This window comes from Festucalex cinctus, chromosome 4, assembly GCF_051991245.1.
Source record: "Festucalex cinctus isolate MCC-2025b chromosome 4, RoL_Fcin_1.0, whole genome shotgun sequence".
Taxonomy (NCBI): domain Eukaryota; kingdom Metazoa; phylum Chordata; class Actinopteri; order Syngnathiformes; family Syngnathidae; genus Festucalex; species Festucalex cinctus.
In genome coordinates, this window is record NC_135414.1 from 19,880,405 (window position 1) to 19,900,784 (window position 20,380).

At 37.1% G+C, this 20,380-nt stretch overlaps 1 protein-coding gene across 3 annotated transcripts in view; it reads right to left on the reverse strand.

Moving 5' to 3' along the window:
* The window catches only part of LOC144017717 (protein diaphanous homolog 3-like), a 74,148-nt gene that overhangs the window by 32,535 nt on the left and 21,233 nt on the right, over positions 1-20,380 (reverse strand). For 2 of the 3 annotated variants that reach the window (XM_077519584.1, XM_077519586.1), the window contains 9 exons: positions 17,448-17,480; positions 16,487-16,582; positions 15,316-15,410; positions 14,564-14,665; positions 11,882-12,121; positions 9,909-10,038; positions 7,276-7,401; positions 5,257-5,420; positions 369-504 (listed from right to left, as the gene is read on the reverse strand). In XM_077519584.1, the coding sequence (XP_077375710.1) occupies positions 369-504; positions 5,257-5,420; positions 7,276-7,401; positions 9,909-10,038; positions 11,882-12,121; positions 14,564-14,665; positions 15,316-15,410; positions 16,487-16,582; positions 17,448-17,480 (1,122 nt within the window). The remainder of the gene's footprint in view (positions 1-368; positions 505-5,256; positions 5,421-7,275; positions 7,402-9,908; positions 10,039-11,881; positions 12,122-14,563; positions 14,666-15,315; positions 15,411-16,486; positions 16,583-17,447; positions 17,481-20,380) is intronic. The other variant, XM_077519585.1, reaches the window with a different exon arrangement.

The window sequence follows — 20,380 nt, forward strand, 5'->3', positions numbered from 1 at the left end:
CTGTACATATAGGCAAAGTAAATTCAATGTGCAATGTTCAATGTGTCGTTCTAAAACTTTCCTGACACACCTCCAATATTGACTGGATCATAATGCATACTACGCTGTATTGTAATTTTCCGACTTGAATACACTTTCCTGAAGAAGACATTTAATCGAGTGCCCCGATATAATTTAAATCTTCTCGTTACAAATCAAATTGCAGTAGTTTCTTAATTGGTGAAAAGTGATTTAAAAAATGCTTACTAATAGCTAGTTTTTAAATAAAATTTACTGAGGTGTGCTAGTGTCAAATCACTGAGGGTGACAAAAATTAGACGCGGAACAAAAACAGCATGCTTGTTACAAAAAGATTGAATGGTTTATACCTGCATTAAGTTCAAGCAGCCCACACTTCTTTTGCTGTCTCTCTTGCCGCTCACGCTCAGCCTTTTCCTTTGCGGCCTGTGCTCTCCTCTGTTTCTCCTCAGACTCCTTGCGCCTCATGTTGTCTTTGAGTGCTTGCTGTAAAATGAGAAATAAAACATGTAACTATAGTGAGAGTAAAAAATTGGTTCAGTATTCAGATGGCACCAGGAGGATTCCAGTGGTTAGTCGAGTCGGATGCATTATTTTTATCTACTCTCCAAATACCACAAATACTTCGCCTTGATTTTTCGCTTTTATGATATTTTCCCTTTAGTCTGTCAAATCCAGCATAAGAATTCATGAGGTGAGTTTGTGTACATTCATTTCCGTTTGAACAGGTTTAGTAAGATCATTGTTTTACATATAGTCGCTGATGACACTAGTAAAAAGCAATGTTTTATAGGAGGGGTCGTAGGCAGGCAGCCACTTTTCCGTCAGCCTGATCCAGGGCAGCTGTGGCTACTAGGGCTGAGTTATGCCAACAACGTCATGATATGATGCAGGGGTCACGATATGATACGTATCGCGATACATATGTATTAGGAATGCACGATAATATCGGTGGCCGTTAATTATCGGCAATTATCAACCAATTTGATTTCGTACAGATAAACCAAATATTAAGGAAATAATTAATATAGACATGCCACGTTGGTCCACAACATTGTGCAAAGTTTATACAATGTTTCAATGTATTTGGTCTAGTCAAATTAACTCAAGTTAATTTTGCAAACAATTATCGGATTGCTTATCAGTTATCGACATCGGCACTTCTAAATTATTGGTTTATCGGTATCGGTCGAAAATAGCATCATTGTGATCTTCAAGGCGTTACCCCGATATTTGACATCAATTCACTTGCATTTTATGATAACAGTCATATGTATACCTAAATCATATGTATATTATGCTGGATGGCAACAATGTTTTTGTTAGCAGCTATTCTGGTTTACCACCAAGCGGCATGCCCGGTCTAAATGTGCATAGCAGAGCAAGGAGCAGCTTTCACAGAAACCGGGAAACTTTATGAATAGGCATGAGCCAATATGAGCAAAAATACCAAAGTATTAAAATTACAGCTCTAAAATTTGCTTATTTGAAGTATTTGGGGAAATAAAAACATTATCTTTTTCATATAATGCATTCTATTTCGTTTTTTAAAAATATAGGAAAATTGGTACATTAAGAAACATGTACCATGTTAAGTTTATAAGTAAATAAATGTTGATATTCAAGACAGTGCCCAATCACTGGTGAGTTATTTTTAAAACAGACTTCACACGAACACTTTTTTTTTTTTTTTTTTTTTTTATAAACTAAGTAAAATGCAAACTAAGGCACTCATGTCTCTTTCCTCGCTCAACGACTCCCTCACGCTCCTCCTGCACCTGCACTACCCATCCCATCCATTTTCTTGACCGCTTATTCCTCACAAGTAGAGGTGGGCGATATGGTAAAAATGTCATATCACGATTCTTTAAAAATAAATTCACGATCTCGATATGACAATTTTTATTTGTTTATTTATTTATTTTCGTACATATTTTTAGACTAATCTTCACATTTCTGAACATTCTGTCTCCTCTGCTCCCAATTCTCCTGTACAACTTCAAAGAGGCTGTACAGCCCTGCGCAACCAACGCATCGCTAACTATTGTAATGAGACACGCAACGATATATTGCTGTATCGACTTTTTTAGCACACCCTGGTGGCGACTAAATTAGTTTGTCACCACCAGAGCGTGAATGTGTGAGTGCATGAATAATGTATCCAATGTAAAGTGTCTGTCTAGAAAAGCGCTATATAAAATCACTATTATATTAATAAATATTATTATTATTAGTCAATAACGAGTCAATTCAAGTGGTCCTGAATCCTGCTTAGAGTGAATCACACTTAAATTCACAAAGAGACTGCAGCAGGGGAGCAGCTCAAGAGCAATCCTTGAGAAGCCCTTTGTTAAAAAAAACCTAATATGATCATATTCGCTCTCAAGACCATGCTGTCTCAAAAAAACAAATGTCTAAAATCAAACTTCAGTATAAATGTGTTCTTAATTTGTATTTTAGATCATCAGGACCACAAAGGCAAAAAGGTAATATCACCAAGAACCTATGTGATCAGTATTCTGTCATGACAAAAATGTCAGGTGCCATGCCGTATTGTGCATACAAAATTCTAATAGAGTGATGAGGCAGAGTGAGAGGAGGAGAGGGAGACAAACACAGAAAGGATATTGCCCTCAGCTCTCCTCATCACTCCAGGTCTGTTTCCCCCCGCCTCTCCTCCTGGATGTCTGCCATTAGACACGCTCAATTGGATTCCTGTCAGATGTGCGGCCTCGCCCTGGGTCTCCTTCCTACGGGTGACTGAGCATGCTTGCATGTGTGTGTACCGGTTTGTATATGCCTTTGTATGCACTTGTCATTTCCCCGTTTTTTTTTTTTTTTGTCGAGGAAAATCTGCTTAGCTTTTTCCAAACACCAACATGCACACATATTTTCAGAACACAGCACACAGTTGCAGATCAAGGCTCCGTTCATTACACGCAGTGGTCTCCAAACAACATGTACCTATTAGCATGGACCTTGGCACAGCAGTGTATATGCTGACACAGATTTGACCAAGAGGTTACTGTGCTGGGATTTACTGCGTGAACACATTCTTTGACCTCGCCTTGGCTTCAAGCAGGATGATGGTGGGAAGACACCTTTTGAACAAATTACTAAGGGGTTAGGTGTTTACACCTTAGCCCAGTGGTGGGCAAACTCGGCCCTTGAGGGCTGGAGTCATGCAGGTTTTGGATGTTTCCCTTTTCCAACACAGCTGGTATATGGTCAGCTCATCAGCAAGCTCTGCATAAGGCCCTGTTCACACGGAAGCAAAGCCGGCTTCGTTCCTCAAACAAATCTTGTGCAGACAGAAACGTTTCAAAACATGCGACTCATACGAGTGTCCAAAATAGAAGACGCCTAGAATGTTTAACGGCTGTAATATATATGCCAAGTCTGGGGTGGCGCTGTAGCGCTGCTACAGGGAGTTAAAGGAAAGCATCGAAGAAGAATCAGCGAAGAAGACGAACCACTGATCTGAACAGTCGACGTTTGAAGCCGCCGTATTACTCCTCCCAAGAAACCTCTCGGCGTACGATTCTATACATTTACAGTATCGAAATTAGAGAACATCTGAGACAGTGCTTAGTACAAACAATGATTTATGATATTTTAAATGTCTTAACTATAAACAAGAGGACTTCAGACATTTTACAACTTGGCTTAAATACATGTATACATTATATGCTTGATGTTTACGGGAGGAAAGTTGTATTTTCTTTTTTATAATTAAAGAATGAGAACTAATTCAACAAAAGATCTCTCTGCCAAATCTAATAGTGGGGTCTAGGAACTGAGCGATAAAAGAAAAAGGGTGTCTTCAAAGAAGTTTATACAGTAGTCTACTCATGAGATGGGAGATGGGAGGAGTAAGATGGCCACCCTGTATGGGATATCATCTACCCAGTAATATACACAGAGACGAACACAGGAGAAGTGACAATGTCGGGTGATTCAAGTACAACATCACACAAAACATTTCGTTGTAAATGCATAAGCAAGCTCAGGAGGTTGCGCAATATGACGACGCGGCGGCTATCCGCCATTGTTGTTGACAGACTGCCGGTTTGTGCGCAGTCACGGGATAATTACATCATCACTGGAGGAGTATCCCACATATGGTGTCCACATTGGAACATACGGGGTGCATTTCAAAATCTTTCCACACTGGAGTCCGGTTCCAAAAGTGATCGCTTTCAAGCTTCGAAACCACGCCACCGTCTGGATGAACTGCCCAAATGGTAATAAACCGTTGACTGCAATCAGCTTGTGTTGGAAGAGGGAAACCTCCAAAACCTGCAGTACTCTGGCCCTTGAGGACTGATTTTGCCCACCCCTACCTTAGCCTGTTAATGTGGAATAAACAACTGCATTGGGAGGCATCATACATTCAAAGTCCTTATAATACTTTGCTTCTTCATTGGCATATTTAGTAAAAAAATAAATAAATAAACCTTAAGGTTTCAGAAATTGGCCCAATGTATTCACATAACCAGTGGAACATTCACATTAGCATTTGTTCTTTCTATGTTGATTCCATTTCAATCCTAGTTCACTTAGTTTACTTGGACAGTCAACCCAAGGATTGCCTTTGTTCTTGACTTGTCAAACCATGTACTTATATAATAATGATAATGATACACTAAAGGGCGGAGAACAAACTGATTTAGCTGCACTACTTGAATTCCACATACAGCACATTTAGCAAAAAAAAATAAAAAATGCAGGCAAGCAATCAGATCTAAGGAATGCATCTCACATTTGATTAATTTGGTGAAAAGGTGCACCGAAAATTGAGGGGTACCTTCAGGTGCCATATAGCTGCAGCATGATTTAATTAAAATAAATAAATAAATAAATAAAAGAAAATAAAAAATAATAAAAATTAATAAAATAAAATTCTCCCCTTTAGTGGTGCAGCATAAAAAAAGAAAATGCTCAGGAAAATAACACGGTTATTGTTATCCTACAAATGACAACATTTAGCAAGCTAGTATCTGGACTTGACCCAATATATTCTTAGAATACTTTTGCCTTTGACATCACTGTATGCAATCTCAGAATTATTTTATCAGGATACAACATTTACAACCAAAGAGCCCAACAGGTAACCTATTAACATAGTTTCCTAACAGCTACATATTTATTTTCAAGTTAGTTTCAGCTGTTTCCACAAACAATTTAATAACCTGAACATCCTGTGAAAGTGCAAACAATGCATCCAGGCGTACTCACTGTGAACATGGTACGAAAGTTGCTGAAATCAGTGAAGAGCTCCTCCACCGATGTTTTCTTTGGATCAACAGCAAAATACTCCAAAAGATTGAGATAAAGTGTCTCCATGCTGCCTTGCAAGTTCACCAACTTGCCATACTGCTCACGTGCCATCTTACTGAAGCTGTGAGGGGGTTGGTCAAGGTCCAGTACAAATTTATCACACATTCAACATATTAGCTGTGGACGTACATGTGCATTAATTGACATAATACACTCAAATGAAAGGTCAGGATTGACATTATGTCATTTATATTACAGCTAAGGCGAAGGCAAGGGAGGGGGTGCTAGGCCGTCGGCGACTAATAGTAACATTTAATATTGAAAACTAGGAGATTAAATTTGTAGTAAGTAGAAACAAACCTACACCTTTTATTTGAGTTAAATGGTTAAAATGTGTAATGTGTAGCTAATGACTGGGTGAATTATTGCAAAATTGTTATTTTTGTTGCTCTAATGTTGTTTGTTGCTTTATGCGTCTTGTATTTTTCTTTCGTTCTATATGTACGCTTATAATCACTTTATACATGTATGGAAGAAAAAAAAAAAAAAGAAAAAAAAAAAGGTGGTACACTTTCATTACAGAATGAAAGAGCCACAAGAAAATACCAGAGATTGTCTCGGAACAAAACACTGGACGAGTGCCCTGATCTAAATCCCACTGAATATCTGACGAAGGCACAGATTAAATCTGATTGGAACAGTTTGCTCACAATGAGGGCCAAAACAGAAATTCCCATGTTTAATTGAGGAGTACAGTAAACATAATCATCTCTACATGTTTTTCATCAAAATATTAAGTTTTAGGAGACATGGACAATTACAGTACTTTTGCCAAGGGGGCATGTGAGAAACTGTCACAGATGTTGAGGGCCTCACCAGTATGCTGACATGTATTTATTATTATTCTGATTATTATTATGATTATTATTACTGTATTTTACAAAGCAGTGAATTGTTGTTACAAGTTGTTACTTGTGTACTGTACATAGTGATATACAATATGCTGTGACAATTAGGAAATACAAACGTGAGCAAGCAGTCATAACGCAGTGCTTTTCAATAATTTTTTTGTTACAGCCCCCCCAGGAAGAAATAAATGATTCACAACCTTCAACTCTCCGCCACAACTATAAATAGTATCATCCATCATCCATTTTCTTGACCGCTCACTCCTTACAAGGGTTGCGGGGGTGCTGGAGCCTATCCCAGCTGGCTACGGGCAGTAGGCAGGGTACACCTTGAACTTGTCGCCAGCCAATCGCAGTATAAATAGAAAAAAAATTATAGTCAAATGATACTAAGTAAATCTCTGCAGAGGAAGTAATACCAAACATGTTCCGCGTCCCCCTGGCATCGCAACATCCCCCCCCACCCCACAGGGGTCCCACAACGTTATTTGAGAAGGACTGTATTAACGTAATGTATAAAAATGTCATATCAATTGCACTGACATTTTAAGCGTCAATCACAAATTCAATATTAGACGTTCTAAGTTGAAACACCATCATTATCAGGGAAAATCGCTCTTGCAACTCAGTGATGACAAATGTTGACAGTTATGCTCAGCTCTACATTCCATTTCACTAAAATACTAAACAAATTAAGAAATCTGCCAATTTGGCATTTGCAAGACATTTGAAAGGCAGATACAGTATTGGGATGCAGCTAATTAAGGCTTTCCTTTTGAAACCAAGATTTTTTTTTTTTTTTAAGAATCCATGGGCAGCTTGTTTATATATCCACATCTGCAAGAGGATAACGGCATGTCACATAGCTACATAAACTCTGTAAACAGTCTGACATCATAGCCTTCAGACAGTATGATTTATTAATTGTATATGCCAAACTGCCATTTGTTGAAAAGTGATTTAAGTCACACACACAAAAAAACAAAAAAACAAAGTTTCAAATGTCATAAACGTGGTCACTCGTATCTCAAGGCACCACCGTATAACTAAGAAAATTGTTTAAAGGATATTGCCATTTTATTGACAAACATGTCACTGGGGTCATCGGGGGATGAGAATGTCTCAAGGTCTCTCTCCAGCTGCAACAGCTGCCTCTCCATCTGCCTCAGGCTCTTTTCCAAATTCTCTGCAGACACTAACACACACCAACATGCATTCATGCGTACGCACAGTCATAGAAGCACAAAGAACACACATCACCATGCCAAAAAAAATCAGCGGAAAAAGAAGCAGAGAGGACAACACAATTATTTAAGAAAACAAAAAAAAACCACAATTTTTTCCCCAAAATACTTTGAGGGTCTAAAATGGATCAGCTGGCAAATAAAACATACATAGAAACCACAGACAAAAGGCAATACATTTTTAATAAGTATCTAGTTGAAAATGGTGAAAAAAAAAACCAGCAATGTTTTAGTAGGGTTGGTTTGTGTTTACTGTTTTATGTTATTAATGTGCTGTTTTAACTATCTTTGTTTTTATATATCTGATTTTTACTTTATGTACAGCACTGTGTGTGCAGCGATGGTTTTTTAAAGTGCTCTATAAATAAAGTTATTTAAAAAAATAATCATAACATCAAGTAAAACCATCCTCTGAAAGTGGAAAGAGAGATGCATATGTCAGTATCAACAGATTTACACATTTTGTCATATCTGAATTCATTGTATACTTCTCCATAAATAAGAGGTAAGTAGGGTTACAAAAACTGCATTAAAAAGGAAAGGGAGCAATGAGCCAAACTTTCTGTTAAGCTGGGCATGCCTGCCACTTGATAAAAAAAACCACAAATAATGTATGACTTAAATTACCCTTATTAGACTGTACTTGACAAAAAAATTATAAATAAATACAAAAAATAAGCTCCTTATTTTCAAGTAGCAGCAAATTTACTTTGATCCAAATATATGCTTAGTAAGAATGGAATGTCAGGAATAGAGTACAACTACAACATCTGTACCATGTCCATCCATACACTAAATATTAACAAATCTGGTGGAACGGACCGAAGAGGCATATTAAGTCAGTGCTACCAAATGTATCTTCCTTACTTTTACTTCAATGTGTACAAGCCAGAGTGATTTTATGAGCATTGGAGTCTGAATGGCCCTGTGGCAGAGAGATTGCTGCCAGATGTAGAACGATTTAAAGGAATAAAAATTGGTAAATTTGCAGAGGTCAAATCCCCCATTGACACCTCTTTACTACTCTGCCAACCTGCTGTGCGATAAATAAGAATGAGTAGCACACATCTCTGCATACTCTTTTACAGGGCACAACATACAGAACTCGCTCTACTACTACTACTAGAGTCGATCATTTTATGTGAGGGAAATTGGATTGAAAATGCAATTATGCTTCTGGACAGAACACAGTGAGATAGCAAACATACTTATACTCACACACAGACACACAACAGTTGTACTCATAAGTTTATATACACTACGGGTATGTAAACTTTTAAACACAACTATACATGTACAAAAGCTGAACAACGCTCAATGGCCCAAAAATGCTATGCAAAAAAAAAAAAATCATATGAACATAAAATCCATATGCACATTAGCGGTGTGCCATATTATACATTGTACACTATTACCGGAGTAAATTTTTTTGGTGATTAAAATGTGAACCATCACGAAATTGACGCTGTAGGGATGTGATAATGTAGTCCATAACATCATCTGTCATTGCGTACACTTGGACGTACATGCATTGTTCACTACTCCATAACGTCTTCGTCCTCAAAAGAGAGGATTCAGTGCCTCAAGTGGGAGCTACCTTTATCGTGTGGAGGCCAGATATGATGGAAATAAAAGTCTACTCAAGAAAAAAAAAAAAAAAAAAAAAAGTAGCCTCTTTTGTCAGGTCTTTTGGTGGGAACAGTTTATTTACTGCTTATCTGCGTCACCAAAATTAATTTTGAGGTTAAAAGTTTAATGCCGCTTTCCCAGACGAGTGCTTTCTCTGTCCTGTCAAGATCATAATGAGTTTTTGCTGATGGAATATCCCGCTATAGTTACTATTAACAAATAATTAAATCAACCTTCCTGACTTTTTGGATGAGTACAAATGCAGTGCATTGATTTAAAAATAAAGCCTGACAGATCCCAAATGCTCGTTGTTGTGCAATTTAAATAATTAAGTTCTACTTCTGTCCAGCTCTCTTAATAAGTGAAATAAAACTAATGTGTTGTTCCTGTCAGGCAAAAATGATTTTCATTTTTTAACACCCATCCATTTTTTTTTAATTGTTTTGTCCTATTCGGGGTAGCAGGGAGCATAAGTCTATCCCAGCTGTTCAGCTAATATAGAGACAGATAACCGACTCACACTGTCACTGAAACTAGTGAACCCACTTTTCAGTGACTACTTTGTAAGACAGATGTGATCATTAGTATACATACTGTACTTTGGTACAATTAATCATTTTGAGCCATTTTTCAGAGAAGAGCATGAAAGGTCATACAAAAAGTTGTCTTTCATTCATGGCTACTGGCTGTATATGAAACTTTTAATTATTTTTATTTTTTAATCAATTAAGTGCATTGAATAGATTTAATCAAAAACTGACTCATGATGCAAGAAATTGTAAAATGGACCAATTAATGTGTGTCAAGTGTGATCTTGCATGATGATTACCCCTGCTTGCTCGGTCCACATGTTTAAGGTCCTCAACAAATTTGATCACATCTGGAAATTCCTCTTCACATATTTGCGCCAGGAAATGGAGCAATGTGGTCTTCTGGTCACCTGACTTTGTATCCTTTAGCTGTTAAAAAGCACAGGGAGCACAACAAACGTCAAAATGTAGAAACAAACACACAGGATGGCAATTACCTGCTCTACCTAGGACAGAGCAAAAACACTGCTCACTAGTAAACCTTATAGCTATGTCTTGAATTAAAAAAAATACTAATAAAAAAAAAAAATCACATTTTATTTTTCAATTAAAAAAATAAAACATCCAGTGCAACAAGCTATCGAGCAAAATTAAAGAACCTCTTAAGATGCATGGAGATGGGGAATACAGTACATGAACATGCTTTTTGAATTCAAGAACAGAGCCAACTTCGATGAAAAGGCTACTCTCCCTATTCATTTTGCTCACTAGGTAACCCTATACCTATGTCTTGAATTAAAAAATAATAATAATAAAATCATTTTTTTAATTGAAAAATAAAATAAAATAAAAACAAAAACAAAAAACAGGACATCCTTAATTCATCGACATTTATCACAGTTGACAACTCGACATTGACTGTATATTGTGGAATAAGTAGTACAAATTAAAAGGTAAACAATGTTTGCTTTTATATATAGTTATCAGCCTTTCATATCAGCTCCTACCTTGAAGCCACCACAAAGCTGATTCCAATCATTCAAAATGTGTGCTGAATCATCAGCATTTCAACATTTCAAAAACAAAAAAAAACAAAAAAAAACCTTTATCAGTTGATTGTACCATTGTTCACCTAATTCATCAAGTAGACACATACATTAAATGTTATTTATCGGAACGTAATATTGAAAGCACAAGTTTAACAGGGCAGAATTTTGGCAGTGATGAATGGCTGCTTTGGTAGTTATGCAGCTAAAGATGGATGAGTCTCCTACCCAAGGATTACACTCTGCTCTCTGTCATCATCACTATCATGCAGAAAAACTGACTGTTCTGTCTCCATCCTATGCAAAATGCACAGGTGTTTGCCAAGTCCTTGCGGCCTGAAGCAATGATAGTCCAAGTCCACATGCATCTGCATGATAGAGGTTAGAATAGGTTGATTAATTATGTACTAGCCAGGGCTCATGCACATTTTACACTTTCATTTTTTTTCCGGACTTGGGAAGGATTTCAACCATTGTAATAATAATGCCTTAGATTTATGTAGAGAAGAGACCCAGTACAGTACATTTTAAACTTAGGATCAGACTGGCAAGGAACAATACCAGTTGGAGAAGATAGCCACGACGAAGAAGACGACGAAGAAGAAATAGCCACGTGCACGACATGGTTTTCTTTTTGCACGTTGCTTACTTCCTGCTTTTATTTAATTGCTGCATTGCAATTAGCATATTTTTTTGCAAACAAATGACTGATTTTGATATGTGACTGGTGTTGTTTTTTTGTTGTTGTTTATTTTCAGATATGCACAAATTAACTTAGCATGAATGTGAGAATCAATGTTTGCATTTAAGCCTTATTTCTTCTTTTTATTTTGCTAGCTATTAAGGGATCAAATTACAAATTATAAACCTGGTATGTTGCAATGTGACAATGTATTTTTTTTTTTTAATCCAATGTATAATATCCTATAAAATTTCGATTGTAAATTATAAATCAACAGAGCAGTCTTGAAGCATAAAATGAACTGTATTGAAAGACATTAAATCAGGATTTAATGCAAAAAGAATATTTTTCACGCGTGACAAATTGGTGTGACCATTTGGCAACATATGTCAAAAAAAAAAAATCATACTAAAAATAAAAATGTGTAATTCTTGCTTGAGCCCAAAATATTCTGACTCAGTGGTAAATTGGTTCACACATAAGCACAAATGAATGCAACAAAACGTGATGCTATTAAAGTTTTGACAGAAAGGTCAATACTCACCTTGCAGAGGGAACTGAGGTCAAAGCCGAATGACTGGGCATTTCTGGAACCTGCATTCAGGTAATTGCCCAGAAGCAACACAAGTTCCAGCAAGCGGCCAAAGGCGTGGCTTGTCTTGACTTCATCACAAGCAGCATTCACAGCGAGAATGTCTGGACGCAGATTGTTTACCTGCTCCTCAAATTGCAGTCGGAAGAGGATATGGTTCAGTCGTGGGCGAAGGCGCTTTACACTGCTCATCTAGGAGATGACACACAGATGTAAAAGGAAATAGAAAAAAAAAAGGGGTTGAAAGAATATTGGGTTGAATAAATATTCATTTTCGTAAAATAACCAACACCCACTCTTGATGCATTCTCACAAAATAAGTTTAATTTCAGAAAAATACAGGCTGCCATATCCTCTAAAGTGTTGCTAGGCAGGAGTAATAGATGCTGGCATTGATTTGATTTGGGATCCAGGACTGTTAAGTCAATTATGGAGTTAGTGTCCATATAGGGCAGGTGAATGGAATATACAACAGTCTGCCTTGGATTACCACTCTCACGCAATTACAGCAAATTGGAAAATATTGCATTGGGCCCCAAGACCTGGACACAACGGTGATTGTGGATGTGTTGGGTTGGAGGGAGGGGTTCGCTTCCACTTGTGTTAAAACAACAGATGGCAGTGCTGTTTGAGGTTCCATCCAGCGTAATTATAGCTCCAGCAAAGTTGTCAAATGACTATTCCAATGAGTGAATAAGTCTGTAAGCGTGTATCTGCAACTTCTTTCAAAAGTGAGAGGATTATAGGGGTACAAATTCAAAACCTAATATTGTAAACTAAATTCTAATACTTAAGAGCATAAAGCACTACAACAACATATTTGGGAGTAAATGTTTTGGCAATTTATAAAATGTGTGTGTGAAGTGTCAACAACAATCTAAATCCCAGATGAAAGACTAATCCAAAACGCTGCCAGTCATGAGCTGTGACTACACGAGTGGGGGTTATGCATACTAGTAAACATGGATATTACGGTGCTGAAGCCAAGTCCAGTTATCAACACCAACGTGTATATAAAATGTACACTTCTATCACCATGCCAAGACCTAATTAAATACGTTTTGATTTACCGTCATAACATGGGAATGTGGGTTAATACAGATATAAAGACATTTTCAATGAATCTAGCACCACTAGTATTATCACAGTGCTGGCAATTGAAAAAAATCTTATTTGTTTAATAAATGTATATTGTTCCAGTCATTTGGTGAGTCAGTCTCAGAGGTTTGGCGGTGGTTAATAAAAACATCAGACTGAAATGATTTGTGATGATTGTCCATCTTTGGCTGTAGGTGATCACGCTACATTGCTTGGCCTGTCTGTGCTGCAGGGAATTTGGTGCACTCAGTCAACCTGTGGCTGTTGTAGTGGTACGTTGTGTGATTTCTTTATTATTGGTATCCTTTCCTACTACTTATGTCGAGCAAAATAGAAAGAGGTCGGTCTAATGTAGTATGAGAAATATGAATTTGCATATATAACGGAACGTAAGTTGTGTAATTCTAGTCCAGTACAATTAGCTATCTAGCAAAATTAAAGGCACGCTCACTTCGGCTGCATGGAGATGGGAAATACAGAAACACTCTGAATTCAAGGTGAAGAGAGCCAGATTTAATGAAAAGGATACTCTCCCTGTTCATTTTGTTCACCAGTAAATGCTAGAGCTCTGTCTTGAATTTGAAAAGAGGAAAAAATAACAAAAAACGAAAAAAACATCATTTTATTTTTCAATAAAGAAGGGTTCGGTCAATGGAAACTGGTGGGGTCCAGTACCTACAACAAGGGTAAAAGCCCTATTCCCTATAGGTTAACTGGCAAATCACTTTTTCAGTCATTTTTTTTGTTTTGGCTAATTTAACAAATTTAACTGTGCCACTTGCAGGAGTCATGGCAAATTCAAGAAGTGATAACTAGATTCATGCAAATTTCTCAGCAAGTCTCATTTGAAAAGTCTTTAAGAAGCCAATGCAGAAAAATTAGACAGCAGTGTTGCTTTTTAAAAGTGCATAAATTAGAGAGGTAGTCCAGGTGTCACTTGAGGCTCAAAGAAACTGAATGTTAAAGCTGTGGATGAGAATATTCATTCGAAAGTGCAGCTGTGCATTCCCACTACGCGAAGAAACACTCAAAGAAAGAATAATGTACATCTAAGATACATTTAAAGAAAACACATTTTATGAAAGGATTTGGAAATTTTCACTGGTCATAAAAAGTAAGTCCTGTGACAGATTAATGGCTGTTAAAATGTGGCATCTTTTCAATTAGATCAAAATATCAATTAAAAAGTATGATAGAAAAGCAAGATATGTACATGTACAAGTTTGTCACATTCATTTGTGAATGGTGGAACACAGGACTGTTGAGGAGTGCAGGATACGCAAGACAATGAGATTGCTCAAACTTCTTTTCTAAGGTGTCCATTTACTCGTGCCAGCAGCATATGACTCCTACATCTCAAATTGTCATCATTATAAAAATGTAAGGAGACCTTTTGAAAAGTGCAAAGACAAAAAAAAATGGCTTTAGCAGATCATTCTAGTGCAAACAGACCCTCATTCACTACAGATTGGAAAAAAAAAAAAAAAAGTAATGTTGAAATTTTATTTGTTTGTGCGTATTTGAATAGATACTCACTATAACCCCAAACTGCTCCGGCTCTGACAAATTTGGATAGTCATTCTTATACTTGGCCAGAGCATTCAGCTGCTCCTGCTCAGGCAAGTGCTTCACAAGGTTCTAGGATGACAAGAGGGAAAAAGGAATAAATGTGGCTGGTGGGGAGAGATGAGAAGCAGGGAAAAGCAGTAAGACACAATTTGTGTATAGTCAGTATGTTTGACAATTTTTAAACACAGTATAGTGCCGAGCAAGGTGGTGATGTTAGATATTCACTTTTCCGAACATGTCTCCAAACAAAAGTAGTGCTCGGGTTTTCTAGAACATATGATATTCACTCTTGTGCTTTCTGTTCTCTTTCTGTCTTTCCATCTAAAATATCTGAGGCTACTACATTTCTGCCAGAAAACATAACCAGCCTTCTGCCTTGGAAAAATGTAAAAAAAAATAAATAAAAAAATTAATAAATAAATAAAAATAAAATGCACCTCACTGAAAGTGGGGTTTCAAGCAATTTTGTTGGCCGCTCAAGGCCAGATTAATCTGTTTCTTGGCCTTCCCGGCCATCTCGATATACAAGCACCACCAATGTTGGCCAGAACACACACGAACAAAAATCCACCATTGTCAAAACGGCCAAAAATTACATCCCATGAAATTGATTAAGCGGAATGAGGTGTCACATTTTTTTCCCCCCAAAGTGTATATGCCATCTAGTTAAAGAAGAGATACAACAAAACATTCAACAAAATATTCAAAAGTAACCCCACCTGAATCATTGGTTCAGTCAGCTGCTCTTCATCAACCTCCAAAATCATCTGGCGAATTTCTTTGTAAGGGATGCGGAAAGACCCCAGAAAAATGGCTACAGAGAAACAAAGAAATGAAAATGAAGTTGCAAGATGCTGTGGAAAAATGTCCAATGCCACATCAACTTGGCCCTGGGTAACAGTAAGAAATTTTAATGTCAGACCCATTGAGGCTCGAAATAAGAATATTCATATTGCAATTTGTGAGTAGAAACTCATATTTTGTGCCTCAATCAAAAACATTGAAGAGCAAAACTGTGAATGGGCGTTTCTGTGGCAAAACAGAGTTGCCAAATGTTAGGGAATTCACTGAATGCGAACTCATTACACCCATATCGGCGTTTTCACTGCATGGGCCAAGAGGATCAGATTCAGAATGCTATCTTTACAAATGCAGGTTAAGTATGTGCCAGCCGTAGCGTCAAGTGATTGCATATCATACATTCTTGTGTCTTCTCATCATACAAAATGTGTACAGTATGCTAGGTTAACCCTGCCTGTAACCACAAGGCAGCTTGAACACAGAACACATCAACGGGCAGATCCTAATTTCATAATTGCCGCTGCATGGTTTATCACTGTTCCCGGGCTGATTACACTCATTTTCTTTTAAGACATGAAATAAAGGTCACAGTTCTCCTTCACAAAAGACAATGAGGTGCTAATTACTAGAGAACTTGAGATCCAACTAGATTTTCATTCATTCTGTATGGCTTAAAACAGTAATTCAAAGACTAAGGATGCATTTATGCACCCACAAGGAAGAGCAGATTAGAAAAAGACAGTCAAAGTCAAGCAATATGCTCATACTAGAAGGTAAATATATCATTCATGTAGCGCAATAGGCACATTTGTAAGTACAGTAATCAATTCATTCCTTTTGTCACTCAGCTGCTGCAGCAACCAATGATATGATTCCATAACCAAGTTCATACATAGATGTAGATATTATATATATATATATATATATATATATATATATATATATATATATATATAGTCATGTATACTGTATAGCATTAAATGCTCATACTGCAGCATAATATTACTATAAATAATAGTAAAAAATAAATAAACATAATTCTTGTAATAAGAGAAGGTGAAGAGTGGGTAGAACAAAATAAATACTTACATAGATTCTGTGCAATCTTAGGATCAAGCACCTTCAGCTCTTTAATTCGCTTCTTAATGGATTTTTTATCATCGAGATCCTCCTCTTCTTTTTTGGCTGATGAAAACATACAAACAGAAAATTGTTATCTATAAATCACTTTGAATAATTGCACACCTAGATCTTTATTTTATTATTGACATATGCAAATTACTAACCAATTAAGGTTTAATATATTATCTTCATTCCCAGGTTCAGACACATTAAGTGTGCATGATGTAATGATTAGCCACACTCCAGAGGCATGCAATTTCATAACGGAAGCAAAATTATTTGCTCAATATGCAACAAAAATGTCCAATCCTCCTCAGCATGCAGAAAAGAGTAAATTGTTTTGACCATTTTAAATGATTGTATATATTTACTATTTAAAAAAAAAAAGGCACCAATTTGTCATGACAGGAGGCTACAAAAGCTAAGATGGACTGTAAATAATTAACCGAGAATGTTATTTACAAAAAAAAAAAAAAAAAAAAAAAAAAAAGGCATTTTTGGCAGTGTAGTGTGACCGTCTAACAGGCAACAGGGGGCAGAACAATATTTGACAACAAATTACCACATTCAAGCATGATCCACCAAATGTATGCCTTTTCCGTACAGATCACAAGAGTGTGAAAACAAGCATTAAATATTATTATTAAGTACTATTATTTAGTGAAGAAAAAAAAATTTTTTCCCAGGTTACAGTAAGGATGAGCAGTTTGCATACTAGTTCTTTAGACACAGCTTGCACACACAGTAATCTAGTATAGGCAAAGCGAAGGGAGGGGGAAGGGCAACTGGCTACTGTTTAACCTGGCACCCTTACAAGGCTGCTACATTTTGTGATTAAGTGAAGATGTGAAGTGCTGGCATGTCCACAAGCTACAAATACACACCAATATACAGAAATACACTGACAGTCACACAAGAGTGGACTTACATGGCTCTTCACTTGATGTACTCTCTTCACACTCTTTCACAATTGTAAGGGCGGTAAAGTACACAGAGAAGAGGACATAAATAAACAATTTTTGTTGAAGTGTTCTATTTATTGCGGTGTGACAGATGCGGCAAGTTAAAAAGGACAAATACAATTTTTGAAATCAAAATAAGTAGAATAAAAAAAGTATTGACAAAGGTAAACGGCAACATCAAGCCAGCAAATGCTTCGAAATGTTTTGGTTTTGAAACTTGCGCAAACACACACAGCTCCACTTATACAAAGGTTATCTCAGCCGAGATGTGTTTCTTTACCAAAGTTTCTTAGCACCAAAATGCCACGAGATGACATGCCAAAGCCAGTCGAATAAAGAATTAGGACTTCTTTTGGTTTCCAGCCGCTTAAGCTTATTCAGGGATCACCACAGCTAAGCATCCTGTGCCATCTCTCCCTGTCTTCTGCATCTTTTGCTCTAACTTCTACCTGCAAATCTTACATCTATAAATCTCCTCTTCAGTATTTCTCTTTGGTTCCCACCTGGCGGCTCCATTTCCAGTATTGTTCTATCGATATATCTACTGTCCTTCCTCGCCACCAAGCCATATCAATCTGGCTTCTCGAGTTTTGTCTCTAAAGTTTGCAGTCGGTGCTGGCCCTGTGATGAGCTCATATAATCATCTCATTGAAAGGAGTTATGTCAAAGAGTCATTGCTACTTTTACTAACTCCATTTTTTATTTACAATAAAAGCTGGCTACACACACAGCAAAAATTGGAGTGTTGAAATTTTAGCGTTAAATTCCTGGGAGTTGATTTTAAACTCCTGAGGTGCATTTTTTACATTTTCAGAGATACTGTAAATGGTATCCAGAGGAGGTGTTATTTTACAGAGTTGATCGCCTATTGCTAGATCATCTCTGCGTTAACACTTTTAAAAGTTGCGTTTTAACTATATCGTAGCATTAAATTTAACTCTCTAGGTATTACATTCACACTGCCGATTTTGCTGTGCACTTTGAAGGCTACGTGACAAAGCTTTGACAACTGGCAAATCTGTATATGCACAGGCAACCCCACCAGCAACTTCCCACAAGGCTGGATGACTAAATTGCATTGTGAAAGCACTAAAGGGAATGGTGGATGAAATAAAACTGCTGTGAAAGAGCATGACTGATGCTGTACATGACAGGCAGGCCTCAGAGACAGGCAAGTAACACCTCAAATCTCCCCGCCACCCTTCACAAAACAGAAACCACACACAGGCATGCACAACGCACACATACCAAATAATCTAGTGTGCACACTACTTACACTAAATTTAGATTTGATTTATTGTATCTTATCAATGTGTATTCTAATAAGGATGCAGTGTGAGACGCGTGTGCTGATTTAGCCCAAAATTTTATCCAACATGAATTCAGTTTTGGTAGCAAAAGACATAATTCATCACAAATGTGTACAGTAATCTTACCTTAATATACGGGCATGCATTTTTCTAATGCAACAATTACACAGCCTGCAACAGTGCCTTACTTCATAGTGATTAAGACTTTTGATTATAGTATAGTTAAGAAACTCAGCAGAGTATACTGTATATGACGTGTATACATGCAGACATCTCTGCCCAAAGCAAAATCCACCAGACGTCTCATGCACAAGAGGAGTGCCGCTTGCAACAAGTGAAAGAAATCCACTATTCCGACACGTCTGTCAAATAGTCAAGCCAGCTGCTCTGTTTGACTCACCATTTTGTTCTGATATGGCAATGTCATGGAGTTCAGTCACCCTGACAGCAAATCAACAGCCCTTTCTATGGCATCAATGCACATTCAACCACCTTGACTAATACTGACAGGACAGGACAGCAGATGAGTGAGGGGAAGGCAGAAGAGGGTGATCAGAATAATGGAGTGAGGAGCTGTGCTACAAGAGAGATAATCAAAGCGGACCATGCAAGGCCACATCTCCCTGTGATTCACACCAGATGACCAAGGGCCATAATTATAGTGAGACTTTAATTCTGATAGCAGCAAATTAACAGACTTCATTAAGCTTCTCTTAGCTTTCTCTTTAGTCCTGCTCCTTCTACCCAGATTGCCGTGAACTCCAAACTACGAGAATCACCTCCGCATAAAAATCACTCTTTAACATCATACTGGTATACACAGAAATTGCCACAATTTAAGGCTTTCTACTGGCCTAGTTGGGAGATTTTTTACCATCATCTCTATTCTCAGTGGAGTAGTGCCCTCTAAAGGTCACTTGTATACACATCAATGTGAGTACCATAACAAGCAGTTGGATGTCAACGTATCTGCAAGGAGACATTATTATTTCTATTAAATGTTAACTATGGCAAGCTCTGTCTGAGTCACTCTAGCATTTCCCCACGTCTCTTAGTGGATTGAGGATATTCTAAAATCACCCTCATCTCAAAAGTCATTTGCCTGTTGTACGCAGATGATGCAGGCAAGTCTGCTTCTCGCCGTCTATACTTACCAACCCATCATACACAAATCACAAGTCTGGATGAAAAATCACAACAGGAAAATGTTGCGAAAGCAAATATCTTTTTAACGAGCCAGCCCATTACTTGGGTGATGTGAGGACATAAAAACACAAATTGGGAAGAAATTGAAATGCTGATGCCTGAGAAATTGTGGTGGCTGCAATAAAACGGCAAAACAATGATGAAGAAGAGTGAAACTGACAAACAGAGATCAATTACTGTATGAAAAAAGCCCCCCCCAAAAAATAAATAAATAATTCTTTGGCAAATGCAGGGTTGTTGACAAAACAAAAAAAAAATGTTAGGTTTGTGCCTTTCTGGCAACTTGTTATTGTTTAAAGTTTAAAAAAAAAAAAAAAAAAATATATATAATAATAATAATAATAATAATAATAATATTATTATATCCATTCCTTTATATACTG